This window comes from Vipera berus (genome assembly GCF_964194415.1).
Source record: "Vipera berus genome assembly, chromosome: 7".
Taxonomy (NCBI): Eukaryota; Metazoa; Chordata; class Lepidosauria; order Squamata; family Viperidae; genus Vipera; species Vipera berus.
The window spans coordinates 58,020,204-58,039,500 of record NC_138209.1 but is presented as its reverse complement, the minus strand read 5'-3'; the positions used below and the strand labels follow the sequence as shown (position 1 = coordinate 58,039,500).

Below are 19,297 nucleotides of genomic sequence, written 5' to 3'. Positions count from 1 at the left end.
GGCATATAAACTAAGATAGGAAAGGGAAAAGAGAATGATGGAGAAAATCTGTGAAGGCAACAATGTAATAATAGACTGAGCTTGTTAAAAAGTCTTTTCCTAATTTTTATTCCAATTTGTATAAAAAGCAGGAGTTAGATATGTCTAAAATAGACGAATATCTTTTAAGACAACAGTTGCCTAAACTTTTACAAACTCAGAGACAACTTTTGAATGATCCAGTAACTCTCTTTGAAATATCAGAAGCTGTTTAAAAAATGAAATCAGGTAAAGCTCCAGGACCAGATGGCCTTACAAGCCAATATTATACAGTAAAGGTTTCGAAGATGAACTTCTTCAGCCACTAAAGGATAGAATGAATGATATATTACAGGGGGGAAGGATAGCTCAGACGTGGAAAGAAGCCAATATTGTGTTGCTACCAAAGGAAGGTCAAGATGCTATGAAAATAAAGAATTACAGAGCAATCTCATTATTAAACAAGGACTATAAACTCTTTGCTGTCGTTTTGATGACAGATTAAAGAAAATTTTACAGGCATATATCACAAAGACCAATCTGGCTTTATGCCAAAAAGACAGTTTTGACCCAGGGATAATGTGAGGATTGTTTTGAATATTATTGAATATTTACAATATCATAATGAGGAACAGGCAGTTCTAATACATGCAGCGTCGGCCTTTGACAATCTAAATTGGACTTTTATGCTTAAAGTGCTAGAAGAAATGGACTTTGGAGAATTTTATTCAAGGGGTCAAAGTTGTTTATATGTCACATGAAGCAAAAATTATTAGTAACGGTGATTTAACTAATTTATGTGAAATTCAAAAGGGTACGAGACAAGGATGTTCCTTGTCTCCATTGTTCTTTCTTTTGGTGTTGGAAGTTTTGAACAGAGATATCAGGCAAAATGAGAAAATAACAGGTACACTATAAGTATCAAGGAGGAAGTTTATAAATTGAGGGCATTTGCTGATTATTTGGTTATATTTTTGCATGACCCCCAAAATAATATAGAATATTGATGAGGAAATTAAATGGGTTTAGGGTTTTAGTGGGTTTTAAAATAAACAGAAAACACTGGTGAATATGACCTCACAGGATTGTGATATATTAACTAAAAGATCTGGTTTTAGGGTTGAGAACAAGGTGAAATATTTGGGGCTTTTATTGACAAACACAAACTCTTTCAAAATAACTATGTGCCTTTCTGGAATGATATTAAAAAGGACTTATTAAGATAAAGTACATTTATCAAAATTGGGTAGAATTTCTGTAATTGAGATGAACATCTTACCAAGGATGCTTGTTGTCAGAATCCATTTTTATCTCATTTCTAACTCCCTCTCTGTGCAGAACCCAAATATCACCCCCTAACTGGATTCTGCCATTCCCAAGGATGGAAAGAGAAGACAGGGTTGTTAGTTGCCCATCTCTATCCCTTAGATGCAAGATTTGTTTATTCAGCCTGCCTGGAGGCCATCACAAAAGACCAGGGAAGAAACCCTCTGAACTAAGAAGAAAAAAGAAAGTGGGAGGGGGGGAATACTGGTTTGTATCTCCGAATGGAATGTGAAGGGGAGGAAGAAATAATGTTGCAAATTTATTTATTTATTTATTATTGGGACTTATATGCCACCCTATCTCCCGAAGGACTCAGGGCGGCTAACAACAATAACGTACAATAAGTACAGAAGTTAAAATAAAAATTAAAATTAAAATAAATTAAAAATTAGAGTTAAAAATTAAAAACATAATTAAAATCCCTGTCAGTCTAGGTCAGCCAGGTGGAAAAGGAGTGTTTTGAGGCCGCGGCGAAAGGACCGGAGATCTGGGGCCATCTGAAGCTCGGGGGAGTTGGTTCCATAGGGCTGGTGCTCCCACAGAGAAGGCTCTCCCCCTGGGGGTCGCTAGCCGACATTGTCTAGCCGACGGTACCCTGAGGAGGCCTTCTCTGTGTAAGTGTACTGGGCGATGGGAAGTCGTTCCCGGCAGCAGATGGTCCTGCAAGTATCCGAGGCCTAAGCCATGTAGGACTTTAAAGGTAAGTACCAGCACCTTAAATCTCACCCGGAGGACAACCGGTAACCAATGCAGCTCACGCAGGAGGGATGTAATATGGGAGTATCGGGTTGCTCCCATCACTACCCGCGTGGCCGCACTCTGCACCAGCTGAAGTCTCCGGGTGGTTTTTAAGGGTAGCCCCATGTAGACAGCATTGCAGTAATCTATACGTGAGGTAACGAGTGCATGGGTGACTGTACGTAGGGCATCTCGGTCCAGAAAGGGGTGCAACTGGCGTACCAGGCGAACCTGGCAAATGCCCCCCTAGCCACGACTCCAATATGATCTTCAAAACTGAGTTGTGAATCCAGGAGGACGCCTAGATTGCATGCTCTATCAACGGGAGGTAATATCTCTCCTCCTATAACCAAAGATGGAACCTCTTGGACTAAACGAGATGCCGATACGTAAAGCCACTCAGTCTTGGCCGGGTTGAGCCGGAGCCTGTTCCTTCCCATCCAAATCTGTACCGCTTCCAGGCAACGGGACATCACATCGAGGGCATCACTGGGTTGGTTCGGGGTGGAGATGAAAAGCTGGGTATCATCAGCATATTGATGATACTTCACCCCGAAGCCACGGATGATCTCTCCCAGCAGCCTCATATAGATGTTGAACAGGAGAGGCGAGAGTACCGACCCCTGAGGCACTCCACAGCTAAGGGGCCTAGGGGTTGACCTCTGCCCCCCTGTCAACACCATCTGCGAACGGCCCAAGAGGTAGGAGGAGAACCACCACAAAACGGTGCCTTCCACTCCCAACCCCTCAAGACGACGCGGCAAGATACCGTGGTCGATGGTATCAAAAGCTGCTGAGAGATCTAATAGGACCAGGACAGAGGAATAACCCCTATCTCGGGCCCGCCAGAGATCATTCACCAGCGTGACCAATGCTGTCTCCGTACTATACCCGGGCCTGAAACCCGATTGGTATGGATCCAGATACTCAGTTTCCTCCAGGACCAAAGGGAGCTGCTGTGCCACCACACTCTCAACAACCTTCACAAGAAAGCGAAGGTTGGAGACAGGATGAAAGTTATTTAAAATAGCTGGATCCAATGCAGGTTTCTTAAGGAGGGGCCTTACCACCGCCTCTTTCAAGGCGGCAGGGAAGTACCCTTCACTCAGTGAGGCATTGATAACTGCTAGGAGCCAGTCTCGTGTAACCTCCCGAGACACATAGACCAGCCAGGAGGGACACGGGTCCAACAAACATGTGGCGGCACTTAATTTCCCCATGATCCTGTCCACTTCATCCGGAGTCACAGGATCAAACTCTTCCCAAATGTTCTCGACTAGACCCATCGTTTTCCTCTCATCAAATACTGCCCAGGCAGAGTCCAGACCAGCCTGAATCTGAGCAATTTTGTCCACCAGATATTTACTAAATTCCTCAGCCCGTCCTTCTAAGGGTTCCTCTCCCGTCCCTTGATTTAAAAGGGAGCGGGCCACCCTAAACAGGGCGGCTGGGCGGTTATCTGCGGACGCAATGAGGGTGGTGAAGTAAGCACGCTTTGCCACCTTCATAGCCACAAGTTAAGATCTAGAAAAGGATCTTAACTGTGTTGGGTCAGACTTGGACCGACTGGTTCTCCAAGTGCTCTCTAGGTCTCTTCTCCTGCGTTTCATCTCCCGCAGGTCCTTGGAGAACCAAGGAGCAAGCCGGGACCTGCGCCGGGTCAGAGGCCGCAAAGGCACAATGCGGTCGAGAGCCTCCGAAGCAGCCTGTTGCCAGGCATTAACTAAGGCCTTGACCGGGCTGTGGGAGAGGGAGGTAGGAATCAATCCAAGCACTGTCTGGAACCTATCTGGGTCCATCAGGCGCCTGGGGCAGAACCATCTGGTCGGTTCCGCCTCCTGGCAGCAGGGGGTGACGTGACGGAGACCTAACCGCAGGAGATAATGGTCTGTCCATGAAAGGGGTTGAGATGTTGGAGTAACCCCCTCCAGACCATTAAGCCACTGCCCAGAGATAAAAATAAGATCAGGCATGTTTCCCCCCTTGTGAGTCGGGTCTTGAATAATTTGGGTCAGGTCCATGGCCATCATGGAAGCCATGAACTCTTGGGCCACCTCCGACGTACCGCCCAGGGAAGGCAGATTAAAATCTCCCAGAACCATAAGTCTGGGAAATTCAACTGCCAATCCCGAGAGGGCAAGCAACAGGCCCAACTGACCACCAGGACCCCACTTTAAGAGGAGGGACTCACATCCGTCTATCTGAGGGGTAGTGGCCTCCCGTGGACGGAGGGTCTCTCTAATAACGAACGCCACGCCACCTCCCCTACCCTGAGCCCCAGGTTGATGCAGCACACGGAAACCTGGAGGGCATAAATCAATCAGAGGGACCCCTCCCTCCGGGCCCAACCAAGTTTCTGTGATGCATGCCAGGTCTGCGTCCTCCTCCTCGATCAAATCATGGATGAGGGGAGCTTTATTCACAACAGACCTGGCATTCAAATAAATCAGCCTGAGCTCAGGTGTCTGCCCTCCCCCTTCCTCGGGAGAGCAGGTGAGAGCCAGAGGGTCAGAGCGTGCCACAGCTCGAAAATAGCGGGGGCGTGATCCCAGATTACGATATGGCCCTCTGTTCATCCATCTGCCGCCATTCCCAATCACCGTGGGGATCGCTATCCCTACCCCATCCCCCTGGGTCCCAAGACTTTCCCCAGCCCCCATATTGCCACGGCCATCAGTCAACCTAGACTGAGAAAGGACCGGTAGAATCTTCCCCTCATTCTGCCAGGCCTGACCCTCCCCCCTCCCTAACCCCTCAAAATTGTTTAAAAGAAAACCCAAAAGCCTCTGTTTTGCGCCATGCCACCTCTCGGGGTCCCAAGACCCGTCATTAAGGAAACGGCGGCGCAGGTTGGATGGCCACATCTGAGAGAGGGGGGAAGCTCTCAGGACAAGTAGCTCATTTCTGGTGTAAGCCATCAAAAGGAAGAAATAAGAGCAAAGAACGAGTTGGCTGGAACAAACTGCATATTAAATCCACAGAGCAGAAACAGTGGCTCCTGAAAACATGGTCACCCTCTCACACTGACCAAGATCTTCCAGTCTCAAGGAAAACCACTATTCAGCTCTGGGTAGGTCGCAGAAGGAGAGAGAGTCCGATGGCTGGTAGAATAGTCTATTGGTGGTGGACTTCGCAGCTCCGGTGATGAACGGTGATAATTCATCCATCTCCATGTCCTAGATATCGCGACCAAGGGGCTGTAGTAAGTCTCCGGATAAAGAAAATGGAGGAGGGTCATCTCAGATTTCACGTATGACCCCCGAGGAGATAACCCCCATCTCGGGCACCATCCGGCATGCCCCACCTCCATTTTTAGCTTCAAGTGGTCCCAGATGTTCCACCTTCCAAACCAGTCCAGGAGGGCTCCAAACGGCGCCATCCAAAACAAACAAACAAAAAAAAACCTCTGTCGGGGGGGAAGCTCGCCGATCTAATGGATGGGCAGATGAGATCGGCAGCCATAAGTCCAGGAGCCTCGCCATCCGGACCGCCTTTCTAGGCTGTCCCAGGCCGTTACAGCTCCATCGCAGGCTGCTGCAGGACCGGACCGCCTCTTCAGGCCGTTGCAGGTCCTGGTACTGGTGTTTTTCTTTTCCCATGAGGGGTTTTGACACCTGAAACTTGACTGATCCGGGACTGACCAAATGGACTGAGGGGAGGGGTTTTTACTTGGGGACACTTTAAAAGTACCAATCTGTGAGGCAGTTTTCAGATCCTGTGTATGCTATCCACTGTCATCTATGTTTTAGTAAAAGTTCCTGCTTGGACAAACTTGTCTCCAAGAGTTCTTCTTTCCTAAGATGTGGATTGGAGTGGGTTCTGACATTAGACAGGATCTGCATTAAGAGTCAACCTGGAAGGAAGAACCTTACCGGGGGACTTTGCAAAAAATACAATGTCTAATGATGAGACAAGGAAGGAGGAAAGCCCCATGGAAAGGGAACTTTTCCCCCAAACAAAACCCCACCAATGATCAGAAGCTGAAGTGTCATATTCCTCCGGGGAAGAGGTGGTGGAGTCGCACAATCACAAACTGCGGTGGTCAATGAGCATTGGAAGGCAAAGCGAGTGGGAAAAGGCATTGAGGAAAGTGACCCTGAGGCAGGGCGGCCACCAACCCGAATGGAGGCAACAGATGGAGAGCTCCCTGCACATTAGTGAAGAGGAGGGGAGTTATGCACCCCATGCGGAGTGGATCCTAGAGAAAGCTATTGACCTGATGAAGAAAACCCTTAGCTCACTAAAAGAGGAGAAACCTGAATACCGCAGCCGCAGCAGCGCCTGGGCCTGCAACTGGAGAGACAGCGGGGGGGATCCAGAACTTGCAACACCAAGGCAGTCCGCTGGACCAGGAGCTGCCGCCTCAGCAGCACCCACCCCCCACTGAACCACAGATGGGGATCAGGATGTGAGGCAATACCACCCACTGCGCAGACTCCGATCCATTCAAAGACTACTGCCCCTGGAAGCAAAATTCAGGGGAGAGCCACCACGCTTGGGGTTTTTCCTAACCCATGTCCTCAGCTATATGGAAGAATATAGATGGGACATTCCCAGTGACAAAGCCCGCATCCACATCATGCAATCCACCCTGGACGGACCAGCTGCAGACTGGGTGGTGAACCTGCATGACTCCAACGCCCCAGAACTCAACGATTTAAACCGATTTTTGTCATCCTTGAGGAGGCGGTTTGAGGACACTTTGGCTGATCATAAGGCCCAGGAGAGAATCAAAACGGTGAGTGAGGGCAGACGGCCGGTGGCTGAATATACCCAAGAATTCCGAGCCATTGCCAGTAAGCTGAACTGGCCGGAAGACATCCTACTTAGCCATTTCAAAGACAGGCTAAACTACGACCTGTATGATGCTTACCTGTCTCGGGGAGATCTACACCATCTCAATGACTGGTATGTCCTGGCAGAGGAAGCAGAGATAGACCTACTAAAAAGGCACCACTGGGGAAAACCATAGGCCCGCACACAGCCCGAGCAAACACGCGAGCCAGCGAAACCACCATTGATGGCTAAGAAATCAACAGGCTGTTTCAAATGTGGGAGAGAGGGCCACTGCACTGCAGAATGCTGTTCAAAAGCCCCTCAGTGCAAATCAGAGACATCACCCTCCAGGAGACCAGGAAAGTCACAAGGCAACTCAAAAGAACCTGTCATGAGGGGGACAGAGGCTGTAGAATCTCCAACCCCTGCCTCGGAAGACAGCTTGGAGGGAGAAACCTTGGTAAGTGGATCCATTCAACCCATCCTTAAGACAGTGACTTTATTAGCTTCCTCCATGCCCGAAGCCATCAAAGTTAAAGCCCTAATAGAATCTGGCTGCACCCGCTACCTCATCAGCCCGATGCTGGTGGGAAATTTGGGCATTCTGGTGAGGAGACTAAAGCAACCAATCTCTTTTGGCCAGCTAGATGGGTGCATAGCAGGGGGGATACCATCTACCCTAGCCACCTTACCAGTTCACCTGTCCCTGGGGACTCATGAGGAAGACATAACGTTTGTAGTGACCCCAAGCATGGAATGCCCAATGATTTTAGGACTGGAATGGCTGAAGAAATGGAACCCCTGGATAAATTGGAGGACAGCAGAACTCAACTTCCCAGAGGGGGAGCATAGGAGCTTAAAACCCCAAAGCACCCCCCTAAACCAAAGAGAGGAGACAGCATCAGCGGGGGAAGGGAAGGGGTTACCAGAAATACCGGGAGAATACAGGGACCTTGCTGAACTTTTCAGTGAGGAACGGGCAGATGAGCTTCCCCACAAACTGTGCTATAGAATTCAAACCTGGGGGAAAACTTCTGAAGCCCAGGCTGTACTCCATGAGCCCCAAAGAAATGAAGGAGATGGAAAGATTCATTGAAAAAAACCTAGAAAGGGGATTTATTGAGCCTGCCAAACCCAAAGTGGCCGCCCTGGTCCTGTTCAGTGAGAAGAAGGATGGAACTCTGCATCTGTGCGTGGATTATAGGGTCCTTAACACAATTAGTGAATGTAATTTGTATCCCCTACCCCTAATGAAGGATATGCTATCCCACCTATCGAAAGAAAGGATTTTTACCAAACTAGACCTGAGAGAAGCATACTACCGCATTAGGATTAAGGAAGGGGATGAATGGAAGACTGTGTTGTGATTCAGGGTCAGCCTGTGGGTTCAGCATTTGGGTCGGATGATTCAGAGGAGGAGGAGGGGGGTGTTGGAGAGGTTGCTGAGGGGGTTGGAGAGCTTGCTGATGAGAGCCCTCAGCCAGGCCCCTCCCACCTGGTCACGACGCAGACCCAGCTGTGTGAGCCTGACAGCGTGGATGAAGATGACCCACAGCTGGCCCTGTTCAAGGACGCCCGACGCAGGAGGCAGTCAATCAGGAGTAAACAGAGGAAGGCAATGGGGCACCTGGGAAGGAGGCAGAGAGAAGCCACGCCCTGAACTGTATAAAAGGGGAATGCGTGGGAGGGCTGGTTTGCTGAAGGCAACCGTTTGAATAGTTCCTGTTTCATGGTTCGTGTTTGTTCTCTTTGCTCTGTTTATGTTTTTATGTTAATAAATTTGGCAGGCTTAGTTCCAGCCTCTTGCCTTCTTGTAAAAGGGGTTGTCCCTGCCTTATCTGCAGGGCCGGTAGTAGGCTGGTACAGAACAGATTGCGTTCAATTGCCCAATGGGTTGCTACCAGTTCAAAGTCCTGCCATTTTGACTGCAAAGGCCCCCCGCAGTTTTTATGCAATTAATTAATGAAGTACTAAGAGAGCACCTAAATAAGGGGGTCCTGGTATACCTAGATGACATTCTTATCTTCACTGAGACCAAAGAGGAGCATATTAACCTAGTCAGAGCAGTTCTAAAAAAACTGCAGGCTGCCCACCTATATGCAAAATTATTGAAATGTGAATTCCACCAGGAAAGAATAGACTACCTGGCATATTGTATATCCCCACAGGGCATCGAAAGAGACCCTGAGAAAATCAGGGCAGTATTAGAATGGGCACTCCCACACACAAGGAAGCAATTGCAAAGTTTCCTGGGGTTTGCAAACTTCTACCGCCAATTCATCCCTTCATTTGCCCAAATAGCCCTGCCCCTCACAAACTTATTGAAAACGAAGGGGGGGGGGTCACCAGTGAAACCCAGCCAGCCCCTGAAGTGGATAATGGAATGTCAAGCAGCATTTGAGAGGCTAAAGAGGCTTTTTTCTGTCGAATCTGTACTGAGACACCCAGATCCCGATAACACTTCTGTAATACAGGCAGACGCGAGTGATGTGGCAGTGGGAGCTATATTATTACAGGAAAATGATGAGGGGGTATTGCAACCATGTGCATATACATCCAGGAAACTCACGTAGACAGAACAACATTCGGCTGTGTGGGAAAAGGAGGCATACACTATGAGGTGGTCATTACTTATATGGTGCCATTTCCTTCAAGGAAATAAAATCCCCTTCCAGGTCTGAACAGACCACAAAAATTTAGAAGCACTAAAAACATCCAGGAAACTCACTCCTAAGCAAGCCCGCTGGTCCCAACATTTTCACTGATTCCATTTCACTCTCAAACACTTACCGAGGGGGAAGAATTTCTTGGCTGAAGCATTATCTCGCATGCCCCACAGGCCACTGACTCTAAACCATTTATGCCCAAACAACAACTGGCAGCTCCAGTAACCACCAGGACCCAAGCTAAAATATAGTCGCGGGTGGATAGCCAAACTGGAATAGAATTTTGGAAGTCTTTGGAAACTGATGAATGGTTCCGGAAAAATAGACATGCGTGCACAATCAAAGATGGACTACCCTGGTTGGGTGAGAAGTTATATATACCTGCTATCCAGACGATCAATTTCATGCAGTTGTGCCATGATACAAATTCAGCAGGACATTTTGGGTTTGTAAAAACCCTACACTTAACTAAACGGCAATTTTTGTGGCCATACATTAAAAAGGACATAGAAAGCTACATGGCCAGCTGCCAACTTGCGCGACAGCTTAGAGGCTGCAAGGGAAGTCGCCAGGACAGTTATAACCACTGGCAAACCTCTCAGCCCCATGGAAAGAGATAGCCACGTATTTTATAGTGGAATTACCAGAAAGCAATGGGAACACTGTAATCTGGATGGTCACAGACTTGTTTCCCAAACAGGTGCACTTCATCCCTTGCCAGAAGATCCCCACCACAAAAGTTTTCGTGCAGCATATTTACATATTGCATGGGGCACCACAACACATCATATCTGATGGGGTGCAATTTACGTCAGCATTTTTGATAGAATTTTTATCCCTTTTAGGAACCACCCAAGGACTGTCATCTAGTCATCATCCTCAGACGGGGGGTTCAGCTGAACATTCGAAGTCAGTACTTGAGCAATATTTAAGATGCTTTATTAATTTCCAGCAAACAAATTGGACGGACCTACTACCTTTCGCAGAAGTGGCATATAATAATGAAGTGCACTCCAGCACAGCTTACACTCCTTTTCAAATAGCTACTGGTCAAAGTTTCAACCCCATGCCAGAACTAACCCCAAACGAACCAGTAATCCTATCACTGAAGGATTGGATTGCACAATTACAAAACATCTGGCCAATTGTCGGGAAAGCTTTAGATGAAGCTAGACAAGCATACAAAGTACAAGCAGACAAAAAAGGATTTGATTCAGGGTGGGAGAGATGGTATATTTATCCACAAAATACCTTAAATCCATACAACCCTTTAAAAAACTTATATTAGACCTTTTCCAATTAAAAGAATCATTAACCCAGTAACAGTAGAATTAGAATTACCCACAAATCTTAGGCAGATACACCCAGTTTTTCACTGCAGTTTATTAAAAAGAGAACAACAGTCACCCCTACGAAAAAAAACCACCACCTCCTATCATGGTTGAAGGAGAACAACACTTCAAGGTAAAAGAAATCCTGGATTCTAGGAAACACCATGGAGCAACCCAAAATCTAGTAGCATGTAAACACCTTCCCTCCTCACAGAATGAATTGGTCCACAAACGTCACTTTAGAACACCCAAGTTGCTTAAGAAGTTTCATACAGAATATCCCAACAAACCCAACTAACCTCTATACCTGTTTTGTTTCTCTACAGGTGGATCTCTCCTATTTTTAAGGGGGGCAGGATGTCAGAACCCATTCCTATTTCATTTCTATCTATCCCCTCTGACCCAAAATCAAATCTCACCTTTCCCTGCATTCTGCCAGACTCCCAAGGGGGAGGGAGATTGTGCCCATGGGTTTATTGCCTCTGCTTCCTCTGTCTGTTACAATGTAACATTTTGCTTTTGTTTATTGCCTCTGCTTCCTCTACCTGCTACAATGTAACATTTTGCTTTTCTGCGTTATATCTCTCTCTGAACTTTCCCTAAACTGTCAGCTAGAACAAGGGAGAGAATAAGGAATGTAACTCCGTGCCTGGTTTATTTCTGTGCTCTCAGAGGAAGGTGTGAAGAGCCACCCAACCATCGCTGTGTGAACCGGAGATGGGTCAGTGTTATCTCCCCTTTTCTCACGATGGACCTAACACCTGGGGATTGGCTGTCCCACACTGGCCGGATGAACTATGGGGTGGGGTCTTGCTTGGGGATACCTTAACCTATTGCTCTGCGTGGGAAATCTCAGATCCTGTCTATTATGCCTGCTACCAACTGCTCTTAATAAAAGTTCCTGTTGGAAGAAATTGTTTCCAAGAGTTCTGCTTTCTTAAAATGTGGGATTGAAGTGGGTCCTGATAGGGTCCTGATGAAAGATTTAAATTTTACATTAAATTACAGTTTAAAAGAAATTTTTTATAAGATGAAGTATCATTGATATTTAATACCACATAAGTTATCAAGAATGTATAAAGGCATTCAAACAAATGTTGGAAATGCAAATGTAAAGAAGGGAGTTTTTATCATTTATGGTGGACATGTAATAAAGCAAAAAATATTGGAGTAGGATTCATATTCTAATACAGAAGATTCTTAAAGTGAATATAAAGATAAAACCAGAAACTTTTCTTTTGGGTTTAATGGAAAAAGACTTGGGGAAAAATTGGAAGTTTGATGTTATATATGTTGATGGCAGCAAGATTACTTTACGCACAAAAATGGAAGGATGCTTTAATCCCCACAAAGAATGAATGGTTGCAAAAGCTGATGGAGTTAGCAGAGATGGCTAAATTGACTGCTTTGATAAAAGAAAAAACACAAGTACTTTTGTTTCTATTTGGAAATGCTTCTGGACTCTGTGCTTGAGGTGAAAAAAGTGAAACTTTGATTTTGGGTTTTATTGATTAGATAGATCTGTTATAGAAATGGCTAGTTTATACTATTATGTAAAAGTAAAAAGTTGAGGTTCGATGTTACTTCTTATTTTACTGCACCCAAGGGAGTTGGAAGTCAATGCCTTTTCTTTCTTCTCTCTTCTTTTCTACACTTTCCCCTTTTCCCTCCCCTATTTTTCCTATTATTTGCTTTTGTATTTTTGTATTTTATATTATAAGCTAATAAAAAGGATTGACATGGCATGGCAAAAAATAAGAATGTAGTATACCAACACTCTTTTTATTTATGGCTTTGTTTTTATTACTATTTGAAGGGAAGAAGTTGACCTGAAGTTAGATGAAAAGGCCTTTGAGGCAGAAATTCGGGCTGAAATAGATGAATTACTAGAAGAAAATAGTGAAGAGCATGAAAAGAAAATGGATGAATATAAAACAGAACTTCGAGCATGGAAATCATGGAAGAAGGCACAGGTCTGAGTCAGCATCATTGTGCATGGGAAGTGTTTTTTGTTCACATACTATGTTGGCTAATGTGGGAAAGAGATTGGGCATGGGTTCAGTTGTCTAGCACAGTGTTTCTCAACTCTGGAACTTTAAAATACTGTATGTGTCCTTCAACAGCCTGCTAGCTGGAGAATTCTGGGAGTTGAAGTCCACACAACTTAAAGATGCCATAATTGAGAAAGACTGGTTTAGAGATGGCCAGTGTGGGCAATGGTGTCCTGGATGATTAACTATGACATAGAATGAATCATTTTTGCACTCTGTCTTTTTAGCCTGTTACGGTGTTAATACGGACAAGAGCCAAATCTACTTAATCCTTTCCATATGAATCTAATCAACATTAGGAGGGTGCTTTCTATGCTATTATTTACCATGACCGTCAAATGTTAGTGGCAGTGTGTTTCAGTACTAGATTCAATCCCCCCTCACTACATAAGCTCAGTCTGTCTATCAGGCCAGTATTTTATAAGAGGATTGTAGTCATCTGAAAAATAAGAGTGCTGTGTATATTTTTCTTCAGCTCCTGAAAGAAAAGCAGAATATATATCTAATTAAAAAATAAAGTTGATGTTCTACATCAAAGCCACTTTTAACCCAAAGGTGCTTTTCCAAAAGGCAACAGGACTTTCTTGATTTTTTCTTTGAAAACGTTTTGCTTCTCATCTATGAAGCTTCTTCAGGTCCCTTCTTGGATGAAATGTGAAATATCTTCAAAGAAAAAACCAAGGAACTCCAGTTGTCTTTTGGAAAAAAACCTTTGGGACAACCATGACCTGGATGATTGAGAGTCTCCATTGACATCAAGCCACTTTTAAGGATAAAGTAGGAATTTATTCCTAGGAATAAATTTCTAGAATTTATTTGTTGGAATGTATTCCTAAATTCCAATTTAAAAAAAACCAAGTAATTATACACTTGTAATAATAGAATAACTGTAGTAAAAATTATTAACACCCAGCCACCAAATGAATTATTTATCACATTCATTTATCAAATAATTAAAGATAAAAATGGTCAGTCCAACAAAATCCATGCACGAGAGACCCACCAAAATCAAAAACATCATTTCACTCATATAGAAAAATCGAAAGAAACAAAAAAAGAAATCAAATCAACACTTGGAAGATGAAGAATCTGAGCAAATGGAGGAACCTCTGAAGCCTCTTCCACCTCTCCCAGTTGACCAACAGCAGGTGGAGCTGCAAGTTCGCAGAAGAGCTGCTGAGAACCGAAGGCAGCCTGGAGAACCAGTTCTAATCCCTGAGTTAAGCTTGGTGGGGAGCATCACTCCGAATGAGGCTTGTCCTAGGTAAGCCATATTAACATGAAATCAAAATATCACTAGAATCTAGTTACAATTAAAACCAGTCCTGAACTTCGCGACAATTCTTTTCTTGACATTTTCTTCAGTACAGGAGGGCTTCTCCTGCTGTTCTAAGTCCCTGGGCATAGTATACACCAGGGTCTTTTAAGGCTTTGAAGATCAACTCAGCACCCTAAATTGTGCCTAATAGGAAATCAGCAGTCAGCTACCTAAGTGTCAAACCACAGTTTCCTCAGCACCACATTCTTTTATATTATTTTATGACATTTCTAACTGCCCAGAGTCACTTAGATAGTGAGATGGGCAGGGCCTAAAGCCCACCCATCCCAGAAAGATTCCGCAGGATCACATCTTCCATCAAATTTCCCCAAAGTTCACCAAAGCAACCAAAGCATGCTTGATTGAAAAAGTCCAGATGATTAATTTCATTCAAGTGCAGCAAGAGGTATGGAGCCATCATTTTCTTAATTATTTATTTTTATTCAAAAATGGAAGATTGGAGATTGGCCTGTAATTACAAAGCTCCCAGACCCAGATGGATTTTTTTCAGTTATGGTCTTATAACTGCCTCTTTTAAGTCATGTTGGAGAAACACAACAATTTCTAAATGAGATTCATGTTTTTAACATTGGCTGACCTGCCAATGTATTTTAATATAAGAGGATTCTGTTTACATGTTGATAATAATTAAAACATTCAAATATTTGTTCCTTCTCATTTTATATAAACTGGAAATGGTTACTTTTTTGAAAAGTCAGCAGAAAGCTAAGATTTGAAAATGTTGCTGACTCTCCAAATCAGTTTCTAAGATGTTTATTTTTTGAATGCCTGGAATGGCAGCCAGATGTTTGAAAGTAAAGACTGTTCATTCATGCCAGAAACTTAGCAAGGGAACATTCTGTTTTCAGTCCCACAGTTGTGGGCCAAAAAGTATTTGAAGATAATATCCCTAGCATTCAGCAGGCAGGATGTGATTTTTCCTATTTTTCAATTGAAAATTTCCTTGTTAAAAAGAAAACAAAACGAAAAAAGCAATTTCAGCCCTTTCCTCCTCCAAGGAAGCAATATTGTGGCCTTTTGGGCCATGTCTTTGGCAGCTGTTCTGCAGCTAGCCTCTAGCCTCTATTTTTCAAGATGGCAGAATGTGGACCTAAGGTAGTGATGCATAATTTTATTTTGGAGTAAGACCCTGTACTTTAGAACTTTTATAATGGGGGATTCCTCCAAAATACATGTGGGGATGTTGGCAGCTGAAGAGTTTTTTCCCTCCTCTCTAGAAGTCTCTTGTCCTCTGCATTTGTAGATGAAGTTATCCTATTTCCATAGTTTATCTGATTCTTATTTATGGTCAATGGATGCTGTTTTTTATTGTATGGACCTGTGCTTTCTGCATAATGCCTCAGATACACCTTTTATTGCATTTGTTAACAATAGAATAGAATAGAATAGAATAGAATAGAATAGAATAGAATAGAATAGAATAGAATAGAATAGAATAGAATAGAATAGAATAGAATAGAATCTGGAAGGGACCTTGGAGGTCTTCTAGTCCAGCTCCCCACTCAAAGAGAATAGAATAGAATAGGTTTGTCAAGATCTTTTTGGATCCTGAGCTTGGCTCAGCATGTTGGCTATTCCTGCCAGTTTAGTGTCATCTGCAAATTTGATGAGTTTCCCTTCTATTCCCTCATCTAAGTTATTTATAAAGATATTAAAGAGTACTGGGCCTAAGATGGATCAAGATCAATATTGGATAATATTTAGCCCTTGTGCAGAGGGGAAAAATAGATCACACAACTGCATATTTTGAGCATAAGAGAGGAGCAAGTTATAAACTCCTAAATCCACTACTCAGTCCAACAAGTTAAGCATATATATTTTAGATTTTGTATGTTCTATTCAATTGTTAGATAATTGGGACATCTTAGAGATGTGAAAAAGGGATTGTACACACAGCATAGAATATAGAGTGAAGACTATCTTATTTTAAACACATATTTTAGTTATCAAAACCTTGTAAAACATCTCAAACACAAAACTGCCCAGACTTGCTGGAAGTTGGGCAATACATAAAATGAATAAATTACTTTGTTTAGTTGCTCAGTCAGTCAGTTGTTTAGACAGGAGTTGGCATTTTTGTCCACCTGTCAGGTCCTTTCCAAGGACATCAGATAGCCAGATGTTTACATTTGATGGGGTTAAATTGTTGCAGGATGTAAACTGTTCCAAATTAAACTGCCTTTTGCAATTGATTGATGTTGATTTTGTCAATGGTGTCGGTGGTGTTCAAATGGTGCTCCCTTTGTTTTGCGATTACACTCAAGGTGCCTTTTACTATTGGTACTAGTTTTGCTTTCTTTTGCCACAATCATTCTGTTTTGTTATCTTCTCTAATTCTTTCTCTGCTATTCTTTATTATCATTCAAGCAATATGCATGTTTTATTTACTTGTTAATCTGTTTGTAGATCTGAAGTTGCAAGACGTGAAGATGTGAAGAAAAGATCTCTCTTCTTAAAAATTCTTTTTAATTCCAAAGAGGTGTCTAGAACAGTTTCTCGACAGATGAGCTCCGACTTTAGAATTCATTTTGGGCAAATTTTTAATGTGCAAATATTCAATTGGCCAGAGAGTTTAAAATTGCAAGTAAGTTATTGTGTTAAACACATAGAGAAACAGTAGAACATAAATAGTCTTATCTATGGCAAGAGTTCTGAAGAAATCCTAATTTCAGTCATTTAAATTTAGTTTCCACAGAAAAATTTAGTAATTTTTGGTCTATGGATTTAAATGATATAAGGTTCTTTTCATAATGAAATTCTGTTCCTGGACAAAGCTACCCTCACTTTCTTGTATAGAATATAGGTTATATGCTCAATTTCTCTTGCTTTTATTTTTGTTCTTTTTTATTTTGCACTTCTATATGGCTTGTACCACCATCTGCTTCAAACAAAATTCTTTAAAATTTTCACCCCAACTAGTTATGTACAGTATATACAATGATAATTTAATAGTATTCCTTGTGTATCCTCCACAGTTGCTGATTTTGGAATCCGTGATCTAGTGGCTTTTGCTCCTTAAGAGCTGGATTCTCAAATGAGAATCACCTGCTTCTCTACTTTCACTTGTCAGGGAAAGGAAGCCCATCTAATTACCATTCTAGTATATCCCAAGCTAGAGTATATATTTACTGTGTAGTCCTGATATTATGATGCATAGTGAGAGACAAGCAATTCTAACTTATACCAACCTTCTCCAGTCCCTTGAAATACATATAGTTATTTATGGCTATGAGAACATGTTTGAGATCATAGTATGAATTAAATATAACTCCCAAACACTCAAAGTGATTAGAGATTGGAATAATTTCTTCCCTTTATTACAGCTTTATGAAACAATTGGACTCGGCAGTGCTAACTTGTTAATGGAAGTATTTGTGCCCATCCCAGAGATGACTGTTCTGACAGGAAGAGCTCCAATTGAAGATATTGAATTCAGCAGTGACCAGTGTGTGACGCTGGACCATGAAGGAGTGGGCAGTGGTACAGAGATTGTTCCATTTCTTATTTGTTGATGTTCAGAGAATTGCAACCCAGCTAATATAATTGACATATTGTGGTTTTAGTGCTAGGTCCAAATACTTATACAGTATGTCCATAGACTTAACCATCATCTCTTAGGCAACTTGAGGTGTTCAGGCCTTACAACCATCTTTGATAGACCTCCAAAACTTGCTAAAAACTAGTTTGTTTCCTTCCTTCCTTCCTTCCTTCCTTCCTTCCTTCCTTCCTTCCTTCCTTCCTTCCTTCCTTCCTTCCTTCCTTCCTTCCTTCCTTCCAACTAAGGAAAAATACAAGAGCATTAAAGACCATGCAAATAGATAGAACTTAATATTTTATTGTTGTTTGCATATGGTAGACTATGATTGTTTGTATTTTTATACCCTGTATTTAGCTCTGGGAAGTCGGGGAGGGGGGAGGGGGAGGGAAGGGAAGAGTTGGGGAGGTTTGGGGAGAGGGGAGGGGGTTGGGAGGGGTTTTGTCTTTTAAAAAATGTACTGTAAAACTTTTCAATAAAAAAAAGAGACCATGCAAATGATATATTTTTATTGGTTGGTTCAAAAGAACACAAACCACGGTTGATTTATCAAATCTGGGCTTTTTTATCTCTTCTTGCAGGTGTTTCATTTTCATTTGAAGCAGATGGTAGTAATAATATGATTTTAATGACTTCTGGTAAAGTATCATGCAGTGTGTCATGGGCAGTTGGAGCAAATGGGATACCACTGGTTCCTCCAGTCTTGCAGAAGAATTCTAATCTTTCAAGGTAGTGAACTTCAACAGAGTTCAGTTCAATAAGTCCTCCATAAGCCCTTTCTTTCCTAGAGAGAAAAAAAATGTTCTGTCTGACTGCATAATTTTTGGAGTAATACTTAGAGATCATTGTTTTAGCCAGAAGTTGAAATATGTTTTAACATATTTTGTCTGCATGTGAACATTATTGTCTCTTGTAGTACTCTTCACTGGTACTGTGTACTATTTCAAGCACAATGATATTTCATTGAATAAAAATATTTCAGGAGATTTCTTTTTATTAACTTAGTGTGAGCTTGTTAAACAGTACACATCTTCAACAGTAGTGAGTCTTGTGAAATAACGGGAAGTCTTTGTAAAGCTGTTTGACTGTAAATTTTATTTGAAAAGGCAAATTAATGAGTTTATACAAAATTGACAATCCATACCATGTTTCCCCGAAAATAAGACCAGGTGTCAGAATCCAGTTATATTTCATTTCTATCTATCTTCTCTGATATAAAAACCAATTCTTACTATCTCCTGGATTCCATCATGCTACTGAGGGGGAGGGGGGTATGCATGGGGTTTTTACTACTTTCACTTCCTCTGTTCACTACAAAGTAACCTTTTGTTGATTCACTTCGGGTCTGCTAACCATAACAATGTGGCCATCTGCCTTTCATCCTATGCCCCTCTGAACTTCTCCTCTTTACCGGCAGCAAGGGAAAAGTGGGGGGGGGGGGAGATGCAACACCTGGGATCTGGGTAAAGAGAGGTTTGAATGATTGTGCCAACGGAGCCGGACTGATGTTATTTTTC

General features: G+C 42.9%; 1 protein-coding gene across 2 annotated transcripts in view; it reads left to right on the top strand.

Annotated features, from left to right (window-relative positions):
• CC2D2A (coiled-coil and C2 domain containing 2A) overlaps positions 1-19,297 on the top strand; it is a 258,232-nt gene that overhangs the window by 141,729 nt on the left and 97,206 nt on the right. For both annotated transcript variants that reach the window (XM_081332397.1, XM_081332396.1), the window contains exons 12-16: positions 12,672-12,828; positions 13,941-14,170; positions 16,652-16,829; positions 17,569-17,725; positions 18,362-18,509. In XM_081332397.1, the coding sequence (XP_081188523.1) occupies positions 12,672-12,828; positions 13,941-14,170; positions 16,652-16,829; positions 17,569-17,725; positions 18,362-18,509 (870 nt within the window). The remainder of the gene's footprint in view (positions 1-12,671; positions 12,829-13,940; positions 14,171-16,651; positions 16,830-17,568; positions 17,726-18,361; positions 18,510-19,297) is intronic.